Genomic DNA, 20,635 nt, shown 5'->3' on the forward strand with positions numbered 1-20,635 from the left:
AAAAAAAAACATGCATGTGTCCATACAGTAAGTAAATAAAAACAAATATTATAAAAAGCATGAGCACTTAAATTATTAGCTGTTTAGAAACTTTAAACACTCATGAAAAATGTTCCTGGCATAGTACATTTTAAAATGGAAGTGACTTTTAAAAAAAAAAATTGTGTGTCTGCAATATTAACAAACACCTGAAATGTAGCAAGTATCACTGGGTGAAGAGGTTTAGTGTGACTGTTGTAAGAATACTGTGGCCAGGAATTTGAAGATGAGGGTGAGCAAATTAATTTTTACAGTAAAATGGTTTTTGTAGTTTACTAATTATACAAACTTTCCTTCGGCGTGAAAAAAAAAAAGTACATCCTCCTGCAGCAGCCTGTGTCAGAAGTTAGTACCAAGGACAGGCCCTGTAGTGGAATTCTGTCTGTTTCAGAGACAGCACTTTGCTAAAATACTTGGATTGCTTCTCTGTTCCCTTCTTGATGATACCATCCTTTTGTTAATTCTCCTAGATTAAATTGATGTCCAAGTGGTCTGAAGCATGTTTCATTTCACTGTGTTCTTTGCACATTTTTATCAGAGTCCTAATTTCTCCTTTCCCTCTTCACAGGCTGTCGATTACTATTTGAAAGCTCTGAGATCATTGGGTACAAGAGACATGCATCCAGTTGTTTGGGATTCTGTGAACTGGGAATTGTCCACCACATACTTTACCATGGCAACTTTACAGCAAGATTATGCTCCATTGTCCAGAAAAGCTCAGGAGCAGGTGATAAGATTTCCTGGATTTTTAAATTTGTGTCAATATTACTTACTCCTTTATTTAATATTGTACATCAGTCATCTTTTCTTTAGTAGGCAATATTTATTATTTATTAGTTTTTCAAGACAGAGTTTCTCTGTGTAACAGCTCTGGCTGTCTTAGAACTTGCTTTGTAGACCAGACTGGCCTGGAACTCACAGAGATCATCCTGCCTCTGCCACCTCCTCTCAAGTGCTAGGATTAAAGGCATGTGCCATCACCCCTGGCAGCAAGCAATATTTAATATGAAAGTTCTTACATGATTATAAGCTTACCTTTTCTCCTGTCCTCATTGAAATACCTAAACAGATTGAGAAAGAAGTGAGCGAAGCTATGATGAAGTCCCTGAAACACTGCGATGTTGACTCTGCGACTGCTCGGCAGCCCCTCTGTCAGTACCGAGCTGCGACCATCCATCACAGGCTGGCTTCCATGTACCACAGCTGTCTGAGAAACCAGGTATGCTCATCTCAGATTACATTCCATCTGTGTAGAAAAGTATCCCCCTTCCCTTTTCATGCTTTGTGTATAGAAGTATTTTAAAACCCACCTTTTCCTATCAGCTAATGTAGCTACTTTTAAAAAACATAGAGGGTCAGTGTTTTTCCCTTTGCATTTCAACCCTGTACTTTGCTATAATTGATTGGGTCTTAGTGTGGAAATCATTTCCTGAGTATGTTACTTAGTATTTATTTAAATGTAGTTAGACTATATATATAATAATAGTTCTGTTCTCAAGGCTGGAGGGAGAGAGTCAGCAATTAAGAGTGTTTGCTACCCTTTCAGAGAACTTAAGTTTGATTCTTAAAACCCACATCGGACAACTTATAACCACTTGTAACTCCAGATGCAGGAAAATCCAATGCCTCTGGCCTCTGCAGACACCTGTACTTGTGTGCACATACTCCTCTAACACATATACTCAAAAGTAAACATTTAAAAATAAATCTTAAGGGCTGGAGAGATGGCTCAGTGGCTAAGAGCTTTGCTTGTTCTTCCAAAAGTACTGAGTTCAATTCCTAGCAACCATATGGTGGCTCACAACCATCTGTACTGAGATTTGGTGCCCTCTTCTGGCCTGCAGGGATACATGCAGGTAGAATGCCATATACATAATAAAAATAAATTAAAAAATAAGTAAAAAAAATAAAAATAAAATTTAAAATATAGTTCTCCCATCTTTGTGAAATGGAGTGTGCATATAAAAGCAGCTGGAAAATATTAGTGGAGCATAGATGCAGTTTAAAGAACAAGAAGGAGTCCCCGTTGTGCCTGGGGATCAGGGAATGGGAGAGTGCTCTAAGCCTTGTTTTTGTTTTTGCTGTTATGAACTTGAGGGAAGGAGTTGTACTGCCTTTTCTCTCCCATGGATCACTGCCTGTCACTGAATGTCTTGTCTCTGAGACTTATCCACACTGACATGTGGAGCCCCTTACTAAAAAATGAGTTCATTTTTTACCGAGTTTTTCGAGACAGGAATGCACTGTGCCATTCACTATGTAGCTGGCTTAGTGAGAACTTATTTTCTCCTCTTAGTCTCCTGCCTCATTTCATTATCTTCATAGCAGATGTAAATTGTTATTCTAATTTAATTAGCTTAAAATTTATAAAACTGTAAGAAATAAAAGATGAGAACAGTTAGTGATACAGGCAGAAGGCTTCGGATTTTTATTTTACTTTTTGGTATGTTTTTGTTTGTAGGTTGGTGATGAGCACCTTAGGAAGCAACATCGAGTGCTGGCAGATCTCCATTACGGCAAAGCTGCAAAGCTCTTTCAACTTCTCAAAGATGCTCCCTGTGAACTGCTTAGAGTGCAGCTAGAAAGGGTGGCGTTTGCAGAATTTCAGATGACCAGTAAGTCTGGCTTCTCAGATATGTATATGGTGGCTGTTTTCTGGATTGTCTTAGAGGGAGGCTAAGCTGTGTGTGGCTCTTGGATATAAGCAAGACCATTTTCCTGTTAATTTGCCTGGTGTTAGACCCTTTGTAGCCACTGAGAGAAGTTGCTACACTTTCTGAAATGCATTTTAAAACGTAGAGAAGTGAATAGAGACTTTAAGATTGAAACAGTATGAAAATCTTGGCTGGAGAAGTAGCAGCATGTGAACGAACCATAGTTCTCACTTGCTCCCTGTAGACATTGAACTGACACTTGGCAGCTTTGATTGTGGCTGGAATGGATGCTGCTGTGTAGAAAATGGTGAAAGGTGAGGTCTTCATTATATCATCTTCACAGCAGAGATTAAGTGAACGTTGTGACTTCTTAATGCTCCCAGGGTTCCCTCCCTCGAGTTCTCGTCTAGGGCTCCCTTGCCCATAGTGGTAGCTTTTGAGAAATACCTCTTATATGGTAAGAAAACTATTGTTTGTTTGAAGTACAGCAGCTCATCTTATTTCATCTTAATTTTTTTTAATGTTATAAATTTAAGGTTTTAAGTTTTTGATTTTGGAGCATTCCAGATATCTGATTTTGGAATTAAGGAAGCTCAGTCTATAAAAACTATACATATACTCTAAAATAGGGAGACAAGATCTGAACTGTTCTAGCCCAAAGCTGTCTGATTAGAGATGTCAGTGGTACTTTAAATTGTGTGACTTAGTTTATGTGAGATAGAGCCCTTGAGAAGGGCTTAAGAAACTACAGGTTTACTACCTGTATGTATAAGCCATAAACCCTTGGAAGATAGGCAAACTATTTCCCTGTGGTTCTAGTTAGAAATGAATTCATTACCATTTTTAAAAATATTATATTTGATTTTTATTTTCTGCTAGTGTGTATGCATGGGAGATGTAAGGAATTGGCTCTGGGACTGAGCAGTCTACTCCAGGGTAGCCTCTGGGTAACTTTTCACTTGCATCTTGCAGTATTCTGAAGTTTAAAGTCTTCAGGATTCCCATGCGTTTTTATAAAAGAATAGATACTGGAGATGCAACTTAAGATGATTGTTGTAGTTAACCGCCTTTAGAAAACTTTAGAGCAAGTGAGGTAGCTCAGCAGGTAAAGGTACTTGCTACCATTCCATCCCTGGGAACTACAAGTTGTCTAATCATCTGACCTTCAAACGTGTCATGACATATGTGTCCCCTTCCCCCACCCCTGACAACACACATACAATAAATAGATGCAATAAAAAGTTTCAAACCACTCTAATACTATAAATATCCTAAAAATATAGTTGGAGGTATAAGGCGGGGCTGGAGGGTGGTTAGCCCAATTTGTAGGTTTTGTAAGGCACATTAGTAAGTGCTGTCATTAATGACACTTCATCTTAGTTTACCCTAGTGTTTGGGGCTTTTATACCTTTTTTATGTCCCTGTTGTCTGCTTCCTGTCCTGAAGGTGCTATATCTACACTGACATCTTATTCATTGACTTCAGGTAACAGACTATTTTAGTAGTTTTAAATTAAACTTTAACAGAAGAAGGTGGCCATTAGCAGGTGGGGAATTCTCTGATGCTAGCTGCAAACTTGAGGGCTCTGACACCATCTGTAGGGTTTGGCAGTTTGTAAAAGGATCCAAAGAACTCGCTGAAAAGCTGTCAAATCAACCAAGGAAGTGGTCAGGAATGCCCCAGAAATAAAGCTCCTCATTGTCCTCTTGATGCACTTACAGGTAGTGCTGCCCCTGCCTCATCCCAGCAATGATGTGTAACTGTGGAGTCCAGAGTACATACTGGGATTTGGGTGCATGGTTGAACTAATCCTCCAGCCTCTCTGGAAGATAAGCAGTCACCCTGCAGCCCAGAGACTCCATAGAAACCACACCGTTAGACTGTGCAGTGTAGCGCAAGCCCTCAAGTAGATAGAGACACTTATGTCATATACACCATACTGAGGACTTATGGCCAAGGGAGCCACAGAGAATGGCCAGACCTTTTTGTGGAGGTTAACCCTTTGCTTACAGCACTGTACTATACACACACTGAATGTGAACAGAGAACAGGAGTAGAGGTGCCTTGCAGTGACTGAAAGACTATAATACTCACTGGACCTACCTTTGAACAGAAAGTATAGTACTTTCCAGTAGGACAACCCATATTAAATTGACTCAACCAACTTCACACAACTGAATAGTGGAATGACTTCTGAACCACAGGCTCTTGTCTGTTGATCCCTATAACCTAATTCTTTAGATACTGGCCACTATTCCAGAGAGATTGGTGTGCTCATCATATAGAGCCAAATGCTGAGGCGAGGGAACATTACTACAACTACATTCAAAAGTTAAAGGTATTATTGTAACTTTGGCTAGGCTTAGTATTTTTTTTTCTCCAAAAGAAAAATTAGCAAACAAGTTATCTTTTGATTTGTTAGGGTTGTCATAAGCTGCCTTTGTAGTACTTGAAAGTCAGTAACACTAGATGGCTTCATAGGTTTGTAGTCTAGGAATGATTCTTTGTGTTTATTTTAGGTCAGAATAGCAATGTTGGAAAGTTAAAAACATTATCTGGGGCACTTGATATCATGGTGAAAACTGAGCATGCATTCCAGCTCATCCAGAAGGAGCTTGTGGAGGAGTGTGATCAGGTAACTGGAGAAAACTTTTATGTTTATGGTAAATGTATGTAAGAGGCATATGGCACGTATTTATGAATGTATGTATATATACATATTACTGCATAAAAGTACATTACTAGTTGGTTAAAAGTCTCAGTCTATTTGTATATTATAACAAAATACTAGAGGCTGAGTTAGTTGTTATAAAGTTTATTGACCCATGACTTTGATCCACATTAGAGGATCTAAGTAGCATGGCACCATTGTCCTGGTAAATGTTCTCAAACCATGTTGAGCATGGTGAAATGGAAAGCGAACAGGCCACATGCAGAATGGGCAGAATATGAAGTCACCTCTTTGTAACAACTTATACTTGGGAGAACTAGCCCAGTGTTGATGCAGAAATACAGCTCTCACCACCAAGAGAAAATGAGATAGTGTATTCTGCAGCCACACTGCTGGACATGTCCTGGGAACGCATATGAATGTCACCCATATTCTACCATGTAGTGTGGTCTATAGAACCAAGAAAGTCATATTTTACAAGCACATTGGTGGAACTATCATACAGATGAGTTACAGGAAAGTCATATTTTACAAACACATTGGTGGAACTATCATACAGATGAGTTACAGGAGATTGGGGACATTTCTGCTATGGACAGACCTCAGATGCTATCTGTTGGCAGCTCAGCCTTTGGGTTGGCAGAGTTAGCGGTCTCTTGGTACATTACAAAGGGATTTACCTCACTGTCACAAGGATGGATGTTAGGCCAGACACAGAGGTAGGCAATAAATGACTTTTAAAGGCACAAGATGCCTTTAAAAATAGCTCAAGAAAATTTGACCTGCAATTTTCTAGCTCTTCACAGTCATGGAAGTTCTAATCAGTCAGCCAGCCTTGTAGAATATTTAACACGCATACAGCTCCCCCACCACTTTCTCAGTCCCTGGGAACTTTAGTTTATACTAGTTAACCTGAGGCCCAGTAAGTCCAGTTACTTTCTCCTGTTCCCATGTATTAAGTCCATCAGCTCACAGCCACACAATGCACAAGAGCCTCATGATAGTATTACTAACCTACTTTAATGCATATATTTTTTTTTATATTTTGAAAGTTTTTAAAGAATGATTGTTAATGAGCCGTAGGTACCAAGGGACCTATTAGCAAGTTACAAAGCCTCTTAAGGTTATTTTTGTGGTTTGGATGTGTCTGCCTTTGCTTTCCAAGAGCAGGAAAGCCTGTGCTCTCAGTCCTAGTGACTCTCCAGGAGCGTCTGCTCCCCAGGCTCCAGCATTTCTGCAGAGAGTGCCCCACTGCTCCTCCCACCCTTACTTTTCCAAACCTAGTGAGTCCTGATTAGGTGGTATCCATTTTCATGTTGCTTCTGTAGCAACCAGTCAGTGTTGGGAAATCATAAAATTTCCATGCAGGATTCATTTCTTTTGTTAGCACTTCTTAGGTGTGGGGAGTTTATTGTATCTTTGTCAGAGTGCTCTTGAGTCTGCTTCCTGTTCGTGATTCCATAGTCTGCTGGATTGAAGGGGCAATTTGGCCGTCATAGTATATAAAACGAGAGAAGGGCAGCTTAGGTGAAATAATTCTGCTGTCTTTAGCCTAAGAATGATGAAGCTACACCGGCTGCTGATTCTTCACCTAATCTTAATCGAGAAGAAGTGATCAAACTCCTTAGTATATTTGAGTCTCGTCTGTCATTCCTTCTCCTTCAGTCCATCAAACTGCTGTCATCATCTAAAAGGAAAATGAGGTAAATTACATAAGTATTGAACCTTCTTTGCTAATGCCTCACCTACGAAAAGAACATGAGTTCCCTCTACTGATGTTAAGAAATAGGTAGGTTGTATTTTTTACACTGTGTATGGAAAATGCAAAATGTTAAGAACTATTTGTTGTTAGGTGCCTACCATATATTCATAGGGTAAAATAGAACATTGGAGAGATAAATAGCCCTGGAATGAAGACCCTAAGTTGTTTATAATAATACTTAAAACATGTCTTTGATGTGAATTCAGGGCTAAGATATAGATACTGAGAACAGTTGCACCTTTCAAGGTGTGTGGTGAAATCTTAAAGCCTCTGAGGCTGTGATATTAGGGAGTAGTAAAGAGTGATGGGCACAGCCAGAGTATTCCCAGGTTCCTCTGCTCGTATGTGCAGTGTGCTGCTCCACTAGAAAGCTGTTCTTTCGGCGTCATTAACTTGAAATTGAGTATCAAGTACTACATCAGGAGCATGATATACAGACACAAGTGTAGTCTAGCCCATGAAAAATAGACCAAAATAAAGAAAATTCACCCACATACATCATTGTTACTAGTTAAGTCTGTCTTACCATTTTATCTTGGGATACAGGTAATGTTTGTCTTATGTTTTAATTTATACACAGTGTGACTACTTAGTGTTGTGAACTTTGACAGCATTCAATATTCCAAAAGTTTCACAACTCTGATACAAAACCGCCTATCACTTCATAAATGCTTCCTGCTGACATTAAGCAAGCTGATCCTTGTGCAGAGTCTGAGTTTTTTCTCAGTGCCTCTCATTCACAGTGGTCTTGTCAAGCCCCCATGAGATAGCCCTCCCTATCATGTGCTGTTATTTGTGCAGAAGTTTTGAAAACTGCTCTCTGTTAGGACGGTGAAGTCTTGTTTGGTCTGTCTGAAAAGTTTTATCTGACACTTGAGTTCATTTTTATATCTTGAACAGAGCTACAGTTGAGAATTTCCTCTTGCCACAGCAATCTTCTGTATCCCTCAGGATCCAAGTTCTAACAATAGTAAATGCCCATATAAAGTTGCACATCTGAGGTTTTAGTTAGCTGTAGTCAACACTAGTTCAAAATATTAAGTGGAAAATTGCAGAAGTAAACAATTTGTAAGTGTCATGTGCCATTCTGCATAGCCTGGTAAAGTGCATGCTGTCTAGGCTGTAAGTCATTCCTTTGTCAGGGTATCCATACCATACCCACTATTAGTCTACCTGTTAGTCATCCAGTAACCTGCTTGATGATACTGACAATACGAATGTGCCAGCTTTAAGAGAAAGGTGCTAAAAGTTCTCAGTAAAGAAAGGAAACGGCTGGGCGGTGGTGCACCCGTTTAATCCCAGCACTCAGGAACAGAGAAACCCTTTTTTATTTTTATTTTTTGAAAAACCAAAATAATTAATTAAATAAATAAAATAAAAAAGATGTATGTGCTACGGGTTGCTAAGATCTTATGGGAATATTGCTAATCATTGATTGTGTCTAATAAAATTTCAGTTTATCATGTGGGGGAAAATATACTATATATGGGGTTCAGGGTACCTGGGTTTAGGTTTTAGGATCCACTAAGAGTCTTAGAGGGTCCCTCCCTGACTAGGGATGAGGGTACACTAAGGGTGAGGTAGGTCTGTGGAAGATAGCATGGGAAGGGCAGACTAGAGGAGCCAAGATTTAGTTGTTTGGACATACCTCAGTCTTAGATTCATCGCTTCTGTGTAACGTCCTCTCACCTAAGAGGAGCTTTTATTGGAGGAAGTCTCAAGTACGCACGCAGCAAGGTGTTTGCAGTGTTCACTACAGTTTAGCACATGGTGTTCCTATTTTTGAAGAACCAGAAAGTAGAGTAAATAACATATATGGAGAAGGGACTCTTGGCTTTCATTGCCTAAAAACTAACTACAGGTAGTTTTTTAAGATTTGCTGTTTGATCCTACTGCACGTACTGGCTTTGTGGGAGCCTAGGCAGTTTGGATGCTCACCTTACTAGACCTGAATGGAGGTGGGAGGTCCTTGGACTCCCCACAGGTCAGGGAACCCTGACTGCTCTTCAGGGTGATGAGAGAGGGGGAGTTGATTGGGGGAGGGGGAGGGAAATGGGAGGCGATGGCAGGGAGGAGACAGAATTCTTTAATAAATAAATTAATTAATTTAAAAAAAAGATTTGCTGTTGTGTCCACAAGGTGGCAGTATATATAATCTGATCATTACAATCTAATCTATATATTACAATAAATCATGTGAGTTAATTCGATGATTTTACAGATCAGTGGCTTGAGTGATTGACAGTTAATAATTTGAGTCTTTTATTATGTTTTATATCACAATAGTCCTATGTATGACCTAAGTAAGTTTTATTTCTGATCAGGTATTAATGTTGAAGAAAAAAATTATTTTGTTTGTTTATTTATTTATTTTGGTTTTTCAAGATGGTTTTGTTTCTCTGTGTAGCCCTGGCTGTCCAAAACTTAACTCTGTAGACCAGGCTGACCTCAAACTCAGAGATACACCTGCCCCTACTTCTCAAATGCTGGGGTTAAACGCATGCACCATCACACCCAGCTAGTTGAAAAAGAAGTTAATCTAAAGTTTTCATGCAGGCTTCATGTCCTTTGTGCCAATTTGTATTTTCAGGTTTATTAAGCAAAAGAAACATGATATTGTGGCAGGTTTGAAGCAGAACACATGGTTACTAAGTCAGTGACTTGGTTGTGTTTCACTCATGTACAGGGGAAAACAGCTAATAATTTTATTGAAATTTGAAAAAAGCAGACCTGGTTATCTCCTTTGAGAGTAAAGGAGGTCAGAATGTAACCGTGATAGATGTTATTAATTTGTTTTATTTTATTTTTTTTTAAGATTTATTTATTTATTATATATTCAGTGTTCTGCCTGCATGTATCCCTGCAGGCCAGAAGAGGGCAACAAATCTCATTACAGATGGTTGTGAGCACATGTGGTTGCTGGGAATTGAACTCAGGACCTTTGGAAGAGCAGGCAAAGCTCTTAACCAGTGAGCGATCTCCAGACCTAGTTTGTTTTATTTTGACTGCTGTTTCTTCCCCTTAGCTTGCTGCAAACATAAGAAAATGGGCTTAATAATTGCAAAGTTTAACTTTGGCTTTCAGTAATTACAGTGAGATCCAAGAAAAAATTTAAGATTAATTTTCTTATTGAAAAATTTCAATTTCAGCCTATTGAGTGTGCTTCATGGTATGGCAACTATGTAGGTGCTGTTGGGCAAAGTACAAATTTTGTTTATTAAGTTGCAGAGAATTTATTCTACTTTGGGTTAAGAATTGAGCTGTTCTTATAACATGCTTTAGTGTTCGCTGTTGTAGCAGAGTGTGGCCTCTTGACATTTTGGAGGCTTTAGGATTTGAGATGAAGAGCTCTAGAAGGTAAAATAGTCTCTGAGGATCATGGACCCTCTCTTGTAGTACAAAGAACAAGTTAATAACGTCATGGACGGTCCTTAGACAAATAAATACATTAAGTAATTGAGTATAATGGTAGATAAGGTAAATCAGCTAATTCTCTTAAGAAGAAGAAGATTTGTTTGACATGGTGGAGCCTGTGAGAAGTGACTTTAGTTCAGTGGGTGGTAGGAGGTTAAGAAAAAGCATGATCTGTACAAATTGGAAGAAGTTGGATTAGGAGTCTGAGGCCAGAGCGCAGCTGCTAGTTGGGATGTGGGTTGGTGAGTAGAGGAATGGCCGCCTAGCTTCTCCTTGCTCTTACCAGACTCAGCTCCCACTCTGCTCTCTTGATGGCATGTATTCTTTGTCCATATTTCTGTGGTTGCTTATTGTGCCTTTTCTCAGGGCCCCTGGCGCTGAGGCACTGTCTGTGTTTGAGTCACTGAGCAGCCATGGGTAAAAAGCCACAGCTTTCCATGAGCTGCTCTGGAAAGTTTCTGCTGTCCCCATCAACTGTCTGTTTTTCACTGTAGCAGTAACACCGAAGAAGATACAGTCCTCCAAACCAACAAGCAGATTTACTCCCAGCTTTTGAGAGCAACTGCCAACAGAAACTCAACTCTACTGGAAAGAATTGAAGTCGTCATCTGTTTGCTGGAGCAGCTTGCATCTGGGAGCAGCATGTCAAATAGCAGTGCTGCCCCCTGACCCAGAGTAGTACCTGAGGATTCTGTCAGTGCCTTCCTAACCCGGAGCTGATCTGTCCACTCGGTGCTGAGTCTATTAAATATGAGGAAATGCCCTTTAAACAGTGGAGACTCGTTTCCCACAGCAGGCAGAGGATGTGGGGTGGTTTTTAGCTGCTTCTTTGAAGGTGAAAAGCCAAAATAGAACCAAAACCTTCCCAGTGTGTTTCCTAGAAAAGTATATGATTCTTCAGTGATACCAGACGTCCTATGACACAGTTACACTTGTAGGTAGTCTTGAAGTCTGTTAAACCACTTGGTGGAAGATAAGATTATTTTGGATAAAATGTTACTTTGGCTAAGAAAACTTTTATCCAAGTGACTTTATGGGTTCCAATGGCTAGTAGAAACTCAGCACATCAGCATTTCCTTGTAAACTGCATAGAAAGTGTACTCTTTCTAAGCTGTGGTACAGGATTTTTCAAAACTTGATATTTGTGCAGGTCTCCAGTCAGTGCATGTTCTGAAAGGACTCGCTTCTTTGATTTTCTGTGACATTGGTAAAGAATAGGTACTATCACTTTTTCATTCTAAACTTGAAACTGTGAATAAGGTAAGAGAACTATTTTCAATAAATAAGCTATTTATTTAACATATCTTGGTATTTCCCACTTGCATTCTTCACACTGCTGTGATTTGATTTGAATGTGATTAGCAAAACTTTATGAAGTACATCATAGATAATGATGTTTGAGGCAAAGATCTGCCACCCATTTATGCTCTTGGGACATCCTGCTTGTGCTCTGCTGCTCTGGGCATCTTAGCCACTTGCATGCGTTCATACTCTCCTGTTCCCAAAGCCAACCGCATACAGGGCTGTGACTAATAGTTTGAAGGAAGCGTGCAGCATGTAAATCAAGCAGACTTCTGCTTGGGTGCACTCGGATGTCCAGCCACTGTGTGGCCCCTCCCATACCAGGCACACTTGCATCTGTGGGTTTCTCTCACTTGAGCTGGCCTCCATTGCAACAAGGCAGATTCTCTCACCATTTGTCTAGTTCCTTGTTCGGTTTGTATTGTCCTTGGAAGCAAATTTTCATCTGTTTATGAGAATTAATCACCAGAACCCTTAAAGTTTTGGTGAAATTGTAAAGCTTTTGAACCAACTCAGCGGCCCCATTTCAAGACTACTGTGTTCTTTGCCCTTGCAGAGAGAGTGCACACAGTAACACACAGCACAGCCCTTCCTCTACAGGAGAGACCTGGCTGTTTCCACTGAGCATAACACCTCTGGAGCAGATGAACTCAACAGGATCTCACCCTGCTTCCCTAGAGATGAGCTAGGGTGTTAGGACTGCTCGTCTCCTAGCCCCCCTCCTTAGCCGAAAGCCTTCAGATAGATGAAAAATGGTTTTCAATCAAGGAAATAGAAATTTTGGCTCTTTCCCTTTGTCATAGCAATAACATGAAATTTTCTGCAGGAAAATAGAAGATCCTTCTCAAATGTGTTGTAATTACTTACATTGGTTTAAATTAAAGTTTCCTGAAGTGTATGTGTTTTAGCTGTTCCTTTAAAAGACTCTGTGGCCTGATCACTCAGGCTTCTGAACCTTGTTCAGTTAATTTCATTGTTCAGATACCATCATTATATGACAGTAGTTTTGTGTGTTAAATCATAAGCCAGCCATGTAGTAGTGTACACCTTTAATCCCAGCACTCACACTTGGGAGGCAGAGGCAAATGATTCTGAGTTTGAGGCCAGCAGGCCAGCCAGGTCTCTAGAATGAGTTCCAGGACAACCAGGGCACAGAGAAACCCTGTCTTAGAAAAACAAAACAAAAAAACTAAAAGCATCTCAGTACTAATTAGTGTGTGTGTGTGTGTGTGTGTGTGTGTGTGTGTGTGTGTGTGTGTGATGCCAGTGCTGATGGTGGAGACTAAAGGTGTTCCTAATCCCTGCTGTGTGGAAGTTAAAGGACAATGCCTATCCTAGATTAGGAAATTATAGTTACCCAGCTAGCTTTCAGAGCCTTGTTGGGGCATGGCCTGGCTTTGCAGGAAGAGAAGACTGCTAAACTAATTAGGGTGCGCCAGAAAGGCCATGCTCTGCAGAGCCACAAGCAGTTGGGGTGAGGCCATGTGCACAGACATGATTCGTTTGGCAGCAGGAGACCACTGCAGGGTACAGACATGTAGGACTATCTATTGTTCCAGCCAGACAAGACTAAACACACCGGGGACCTTTGGTTCATGTCAAATGTTAAACATACCATTGTGACATGTTTTGGAGTATAGTTAGTTTCATTTCTGTGTCCTAGCGTAGACCAGTCTTCTTAAGTGCTGTAAAAGTCATTTCTGTACCTCAAAATGCCATGACCGCTAGTGACACTATTGGGATGGCAGAGGTCATGCGGAGTTGAAAGAAAAGATGTGGATTCTCTAGGGTAAATTTTTGATGTGTCTAAAAGATATTTTTCCCCCAAGTAGCTCATCCTTAAATCTATTTTTAAGGTTCAAGTAATGCTTTCCTGTTCAGTTTTAACCTGGGAAGCCATATTTGCTTTAGCTACTAAGAATCTGGTTTGTTTTCTTTGCAAAGAAGTCTGACTTTTTCTCTTAGAGCTGTTCTGAGTCCTAGCACTGTCTTGATTTTCCTGTTTTCGTTACATGTTCAGTGTAGAGGTATGAACATCACAAACATCAAACCACTTCTCTGAAATAGGTTTTTTTGGAAATAGGCCATTCAGAGGAAGCTGAGAGTTGTGTTTTTTGTCCTTGTCACTCACTACTTTCCAGTATGAGTTGCCCTTGAGAAAGAAGACGGAGCCGTGTGCATAGGAGTAGTAAGCTGAGTCAATGTTTCTGAATGGATGGTTTTGTGGTATTACTGCTGGAAACACTTGGCTCATCTTCTTTGGATAAGAATTAAGTACTTGGTTTTGGTTGACATCAAATGCAAATACCTGCAAAGTAAAGCAGACAAATGCTTTTCTGAGGATAGTTGACATTGAACTTAACTTACAGAAGGATCTTGATAGTTCTGACTTTGCACTGAATTCTGTAGAATTCCCATCTGGTGATCTGCCATTGTTGCGTAGGTCTGAAGTGATAAGAACATCTTTTAACTAAGGACTTGAGATGCGGTGATACTTACTAGAGACTCCTTGAAGAAGTAAATTAACTGCTGCCTCCGCTCATAAAAGGCAGTGTCCAAGGGGCTGGGGATGCCGGGAAAGCCTTCTGAAATCAGTTTGGGGTAGCTCCTTCCTTCTTCATCTTCTGTGTGTGCCTGGTCATTCTCGCTGTCATATCTCCAATATTGGTTTCCTGAGAACCAACCCAAAACTGTCAATGTGGTATATTAATACCAGATCATGGCATGGGCCAGAAATACAAGCCGGGATTCCTGAACTCCACCCAAGTAAGACTTCACTCACCATCCTAGGACAAACTGGCATGCCCCTTTACTTCATGTCCATTCCAATGGGCAGCTGCCAATAGGTCCCAAGTCAGTCCTATGTGGTACTCTGCCATGATTCCAGAAAAAGGCTTTCTCACTCAACCATCTCCTTAGGCCTCACATGACTTCTCAGTTTACCCCAGTAATGTTTGTCTTGCCCATTACTGCTGTGTTAGAATGCTAGTTGCCTCTCACAGTGAAAGTCCACAAACATCATGGGATATCTCTAGTCTTAATTTACAGACCATTTGTGGTGGTCTGAAAGAAAATGTTTCCCAAAGGAGTGGCACTATTAGGTGGTATGGCTTTGTTGGGATGGGTATGACACTTGGAGGAAGTGTGTCACTTTGGGGGTGGGCTTTGAGGTCTTCATTGCTCAATCTATGCTCAGTGTAGTAGAGAGTTCACTTCCTGTTGCTTGTGGATCAAGATGTAGAACTCTTGGCTCCTTCTCCAGCACTGTATATGCCTGCATGCCACCATGTCCCATCATGATGATAATAGACTAACCGTCTGAAACTGTAAGCCACCCAATTAAATATTTTCTTTGGTAATAGTTGTCATGGTCATGGTGTCTTTTCACGGCAGTAGAAACCATAAGACACCATTCTTTTCCATGTTAGAGGGACCTAGCCAAGTTTACTCACTTGATGATTTAGAGGCCTTCCTAAGATGAGAAGATACAAGCCCACCCTGAGCCTGCAGTCTGTCTAATTTCAAACAGGAAACATTACAGTGAAACCTTGGTGAATGCTGGAAACATCCTGAATGCAAGTTCAGTAAGAGAAATAGAGCCAGACCTGAAGCATTGTTACCTTTGAAAAAATATCGCTCATCTTTTCCCCATGACCAGACATGGACAAAGGCATCTATGCTTTGCACGGGGATTCCACGCCAGCCAGTGAGGATTTGGAGAGGGTCCCCGTAGCGAGTCCTGTTGTTGCGGTTTTCGTAGAGCCAGTACCAGCTATTGCGGAAGAAGTAGGTGTTGAACCTCACCCTCACCTCACCATATTGGTTCCTCTCCTTGCGAATCCAGTCAAATGCTGTATCAAATGATCCCTCACATGAACCTGAAGAGGAAAAAAAAAATTCCAGCCACTTGTCACTGCAAATACCAGCATTCATAATTGGGATGGAGATGACTACATGGTTAGTACTTCCTGTTGGAACATCTTAAAGAAGCACCATAGAGATTGAGCTTTGAGTAGCTGAGTTTTATAAAGCCACTCACAGGGTTCCCAGACTCAGTCTGGATGCAGTTCTATAGCTACCCTAGCACAGCTGGCCCATGCCTCTTGTTGGTCCATCTGATTTCTTGAGAAGAAAGAGGTTTGGCTCAGGACACACGTTGACTGCCATGTTTCCACTGGCGGAAGTTGACGTGGCTGCAATAGGCTTTGGGTGTCAAGAATGGAAGCACGTGAGAATTGACCCGAGATGGGCTCTGTGAGAGCCTAGGAATGGAAATGCTCTCCCTGTCTTGGACATCTGCTGTAACCAACCAGTTTCTTTTCTTTTTCTTTAAGACTTTAAATTTTTAATTATATGTATGTGTATGGGTGCCCATGGGGGACAGAGGGGATGGATCCCTGGAGCTGAAATTGCAGACAGTTGTGAGCCTCCAGATGCAGGTGCTGAGAATTAAACCTCTGGAAGGCCGGAAGGCACTCTGAACTGCTGAGCCACCTCTCTGCCCCACCGTGTTTGTATCGAATAGCCATGGGTGCCTGGTTTGTGATGAAGCTGCTGTCTGGAATCACAGCTTCTTACAGTGGCTCTGCAGTCACACAGCTCTGTGATGCTGAGGCATGGGGGCTCTACCTGTCTAAAAGCCGTGATGGCCTCTGTCCTCACTAGTGTGTGAAGAGCTGGGAGAGAAGGCGGCACGAAAGAGATTGTTGCTCTTCACCTGTGGCTGTCTGTGGTCTAGTGTGGTCACTTTAAGAGCCTGCAGCTGGGGTTTGAGGACAGCTCTTCATGCAGCCTGTGCTGTTTGGGGGCCAGCCTCCAAGTTAATAGAGTGGACCCTGCTGGCTTTAGCCTCCCCAGTGCCCTCAGATGGATCTGCCCTAGGCCCAGCTTACCATATAGTCTTTGAATTGCCTTCCTGTCTGACCAGTCCAACTCAAATGCAGGCTCCTGGGGAGTGTAGTTTGGTTGCATTATGGATCCTACTCTGTAGGTGTGAGGCAATCCAAGGACATGGCCAATTTCATGGACAGCTACCTAGGAGAGAAACACAAACCACAGGTGTGGGACCAAACCTGAGTCTTTGATGATGCAGGGTCAGTCACTATAACTTACAGAGGCCTGGCCTGTGCCCTTTCAGAGTTGTGCCTTAGGAGAGAAACAGGGTGAGGACTGGGGAACCACCATCGGAGACTTCTAGAAGGTTATGTACACACCAAAGAAAAGCTGGGTTTCTGAACTTGTGCTAGACCCTTTGCCTTCCCGGCAGAACAACTGGAGCCTCTTACTTTGAGAAGGCTGATACCCGTGTCGCTGGAGAGAGGGGTGAAGTGCTCATCATCGTCAAAGTGGATCTCACCCAGGTGCCAGGCATGTGCAAACTCCTGTCCACTCCCATCAAACACCCTCGGACAGCCCAGGTGTCGGCCTGGTGTGGGGAGAAGGGTGGGTAGCAGTGAATGAAGGTGCCCATCTTAAGTCCCTTTTTGACAGCACCACAGTCTCAAGGAGCTACTAAGGTCCATGGAAGAAACCATGCCGCTGAGTGTGAACAGGGTGGCTATAAAGACTTGAAACAAGCTGGGTGTGGTGGTGCACACCTTTAATCCCAGCACTCAGGAGGCAGGAGCAGGTGGATTTCTGGTTTCTGAGGCTAGTGTGGTCTACAAGCAAGTTCCAGGATAGCCAGGGCTATACAGAGAAACCCTGTTTTGAAAAAAAAACAGCAAGAAGGTAGAGCTTTTACATGTCTTCACACAGGTCAAGTAGGCTGTACTGGCTGCTGTTCCATGTGATCAGGAGAATGGGTGGGTGATGGGCTGGGATGTGCTCCAGGCAAGTGAACCCCAACAGCTAAGAAGACTTGAGAATGTACCGAGAGTAGGTTCCACCCTCTTAGGTGTCATCTCTGAAGAAGCCCAGCAGGTAGGACTTGAGATCACACCACTCTGGGTGACAAGGCAATCAAGTTGTGATTGGCCCAGGTTGCCATGAGCCTGATACTGGACATGGGGCTTTGGTGGAAGAATCAAAGACTGCCTGCAGAATAGATAGGAAGAGATACCACCTTTGTACCCCTTACCTCTCCCAAAACCCAGTTTTATGTCCACCATAGTGCCAGGGGCAGTGAGGTCCTCCCGGAAGTTCAGTGGTGTCACCTCGCTCCACATCCTGAAGGCCAGTCTAAAGATATATCTCTGCTCTTCCACAGAGAGTTGGCTGCTATAGGCATCCCCGACCAGCCTCCAGGTCAGCGTCTTCCTGGAGAAGGCCCTCCTGGGCCCAGTGTCTAAAGTGCCCTCGTGTTGCCCACCTGGCTTGGGCAGAAGCATTTGAAGGAAGCGCTTTTGACGGGCCCTGGGCCGGAGACCCAAAGGGGTTGGCAGGGCTGGTGGGGTCGGCAGAGCAGCCTGAGGTGGCAGCCTAGTGTCGGGGATGCCACAGCGTGGCCTGTTCATAGCTGCCAGTGTAGGTGAATCTAGTTCCCCGCTGGCTGGCAGTCTGTTTGCCTTCTGGAATCTTCGCACAGCTTGAGCCAAGGTGGAGCCCAGAGGGACCCCTGGTGACTCCTTTGAACTAATCACCTCTGACCAGCCGTATTTCAATAAGAATCTCTGTGGGAAAGAAAAGCCGTAAATTCACAGGGTTGCCAACATTTTTCCTGTGCTATAGGGGGCAGGGAGGGGCATGGGGATATAGAGAGTGGAGTTAGAGATGGAGGACATCATCCAGGGCCTACCAGAGTAAAGTAATGGATGCCGCATGGCCTATGGAGAAGCAGGGTTGAAGCAGGCCAGGTAATAGGACTGGGAGGGAAGAGGTCAAAGGTAAGAGGTTAGGGCTGGAGGTGGGTGCATACTGTGGGCCAAGGAGCTGAGAGGGAGGCCTGCCCAGGAAGAAGAAACTCCCCAACTCCAGGGATTAGACAAGAATCATTCTGAGAAGCCGGGCGGTGGTGGCGCACGCCTTTAATCCCAGCACTCGGGAGGCAGAGGCAGGCGGATCTCTGTGAGTTCGAGGCCAGCCTGGTCTACCAAGGGAGTTCCAGGACAGGCTCCAAAGCTACAGAGAAACCATCTCGAAAAACAAAAAAAAAAAAAAAAAAAAAAAAAAGAATCATTCTGAGAGTCTGGTGGGTTTCTAACCCGCAAGGATAGGAAAGGCAGGGGCAGCAGGAGTGTCCCTTGGCATCTGAGGCAAGCATCATCCCTTCTCACTGCCCTCCACCCTGGGGACACTCTGGAGCCAGGAGTTTAGGGGGAAATTTTGATCATCTGTCTGCTTGTGGAGCTTGGTAACCACCAGACTGCAAGGGTGGTCGAGGGGCAGGGGGTCTGCTCAAGGCCACTCCAACCCAGGACTGGTGAAAGGGAGCCCTGGTCTTGCATCAGCGGATGCCTCTCAATAGCACAGTGCAGGCAATCTTGGCTGGAACTGTTCTTTATATGCCCAGGCTGGCAGGTGTCAACCAAGGGATGCCTTCAGCAGTGCCTGGAAGCACCGCATGCTCGCATTCAAATGTCCTGGCCGGCATTTAGAGCACAGGGCTGATCTTGCCTAGATACCCATGCTGCTGGGATTAACACCAGAAGGAGCTAGGTGCAGCTCGGAGGTAGAGGTGTTTGCCTGGTTTGTCCCAACTCCACAAAGATGACACCAGGTTAAGCAGGCTCTCTGCCTCTGCACAGCCATCCTTCCATGTTATGCTCTGATGTCTACATGTGTGTGCGTGTGCGTGTTTGTGTGGTATATACTGCCTGTGCACACAGATGCTGCTGCTCTGTGGTCTCCTCTTACCTGAGCAGCATGGAGGTCAGCAATGGGCTTGGCCTGGCTCAGAGGAGATGGCTCCAGGTCCGAACGGTCCCGGCTGTGGAAGAGTCTCTCAGGCTGGGTGGGTTGGGGTGCAACCAGCCAGCAGAGCAACAGTGTCAGACGCAAGGCAGAGGCAGCAAGCATGGTCCCACTGGGACACTCTGGTCCTACCTTGCTGCGTCCCCGTCTCTCCTCTGAGGGAGCGGAACATGGTGGGACCCTTTTATAAGCAAGCAGGCATTCTTCACCCGGCTCTTAAGTGTGCCTGCTAGGAAGCTGCTTCTGTGGCCCTGGTGAGCTGCCTTTGAAGACCCCATGGCTCCTTTTCGCATGGGCGTGAGAACTCCGCTTCCTCTGCTCTTGGGGTATGGTACTTTGGAGAGGTGAGCCTGTGGATTGCTCTCCTGTATTGACTTTCCTGGTCGAGTTTGCTCCTAAATGAACTGAGGGAGAAGTGCAGGATGCATGCACCTGTGCTCTATGAAGGCCCTGCCTGAGCCCTACAACATGCCGTTTAGGACTAGGCCTGCAGCTTTCAGACCATAACCCTCAGTTTGCTCCTATTCCGGTAGCTTTTTTCTGGGTGGTCTGGGGCTTAGGGCATGCTAATTTGTTTTTAGACTTTGTGGCCATTTTTCTTCTTACTGGTTGCTTTTCTTTATGGAGAAGAAAAGTATGTCTAGGGTAGGCGAGATGGCTCAGCAGGTAAAGGCAATTGTTGCCAAACCTGATGTCCTAAATTCAATCCCTGGCCCCACATGGTAGGAGAGAGCCAGTTGCTGCAAAGTTGCTCTCTGACCTCCATGAGCATTCTCACTGATTGCTGCCCAAATAAATAGTAAATAATATAATTAAAAAAAATAGAATGTCTTGCCGGGCGGTGGTAGCGCACGCCTTTAATCCCAGCACTCAGGAGGCAGAGGCAGGCGGATCTCTGTGAGTTCGAGGCCAGCCTGGTCTACAAGAGCTAGTTCCAGGACA

At 43.3% G+C, this 20,635-nt stretch overlaps 2 protein-coding genes across 3 annotated transcripts in view; one reads left to right on the plus strand and one right to left on the minus strand.

The window, feature by feature from the left end:
* The window catches only part of Edrf1 (erythroid differentiation regulatory factor 1), a 37,923-nt gene extending 26,082 nt beyond the window's left edge, over positions 1-11,841 (plus strand). For both annotated transcript variants that reach the window (XM_005351406.2, XM_005351407.2), the window contains 6 exons: positions 608-766; positions 1,109-1,258; positions 2,501-2,654; positions 5,213-5,328; positions 6,916-7,067; positions 11,035-11,841. In XM_005351406.2, coding sequence (XP_005351463.1) covers positions 608-766; positions 1,109-1,258; positions 2,501-2,654; positions 5,213-5,328; positions 6,916-7,067; positions 11,035-11,209 — 906 coding nt within the window. In that variant the 3' untranslated portion in view covers positions 11,210-11,841. The remainder of the gene's footprint in view (positions 1-607; positions 767-1,108; positions 1,259-2,500; positions 2,655-5,212; positions 5,329-6,915; positions 7,068-11,034) is intronic.
* Positions 11,842-13,121: 1,280 nt separating this feature from the next.
* On the minus strand, positions 13,122-19,798 carry Mmp21 (matrix metallopeptidase 21). Its single transcript, XM_005351408.2, has 7 exons — positions 19,637-19,798; positions 17,922-18,453; positions 17,128-17,267; positions 16,735-16,876; positions 15,463-15,720; positions 14,342-14,514; positions 13,122-14,150 (listed from the first exon to the last, which is right to left on the minus strand). Exons 1-7 carry the CDS (start codon positions 19,796-19,798, stop codon positions 13,851-13,853), a joined length of 1,707 nt encoding a protein of 568 aa, XP_005351465.1. The 3' UTR covers positions 13,122-13,850.
* Between the last annotated feature and the right edge of the window lie 837 nt (positions 19,799-20,635).

This window comes from Microtus ochrogaster, chromosome 8, assembly GCF_000317375.1.
Source record: "Microtus ochrogaster isolate Prairie Vole_2 chromosome 8, MicOch1.0, whole genome shotgun sequence".
In the NCBI taxonomy this organism is placed as follows: domain Eukaryota; kingdom Metazoa; phylum Chordata; class Mammalia; order Rodentia; family Cricetidae; genus Microtus; species Microtus ochrogaster.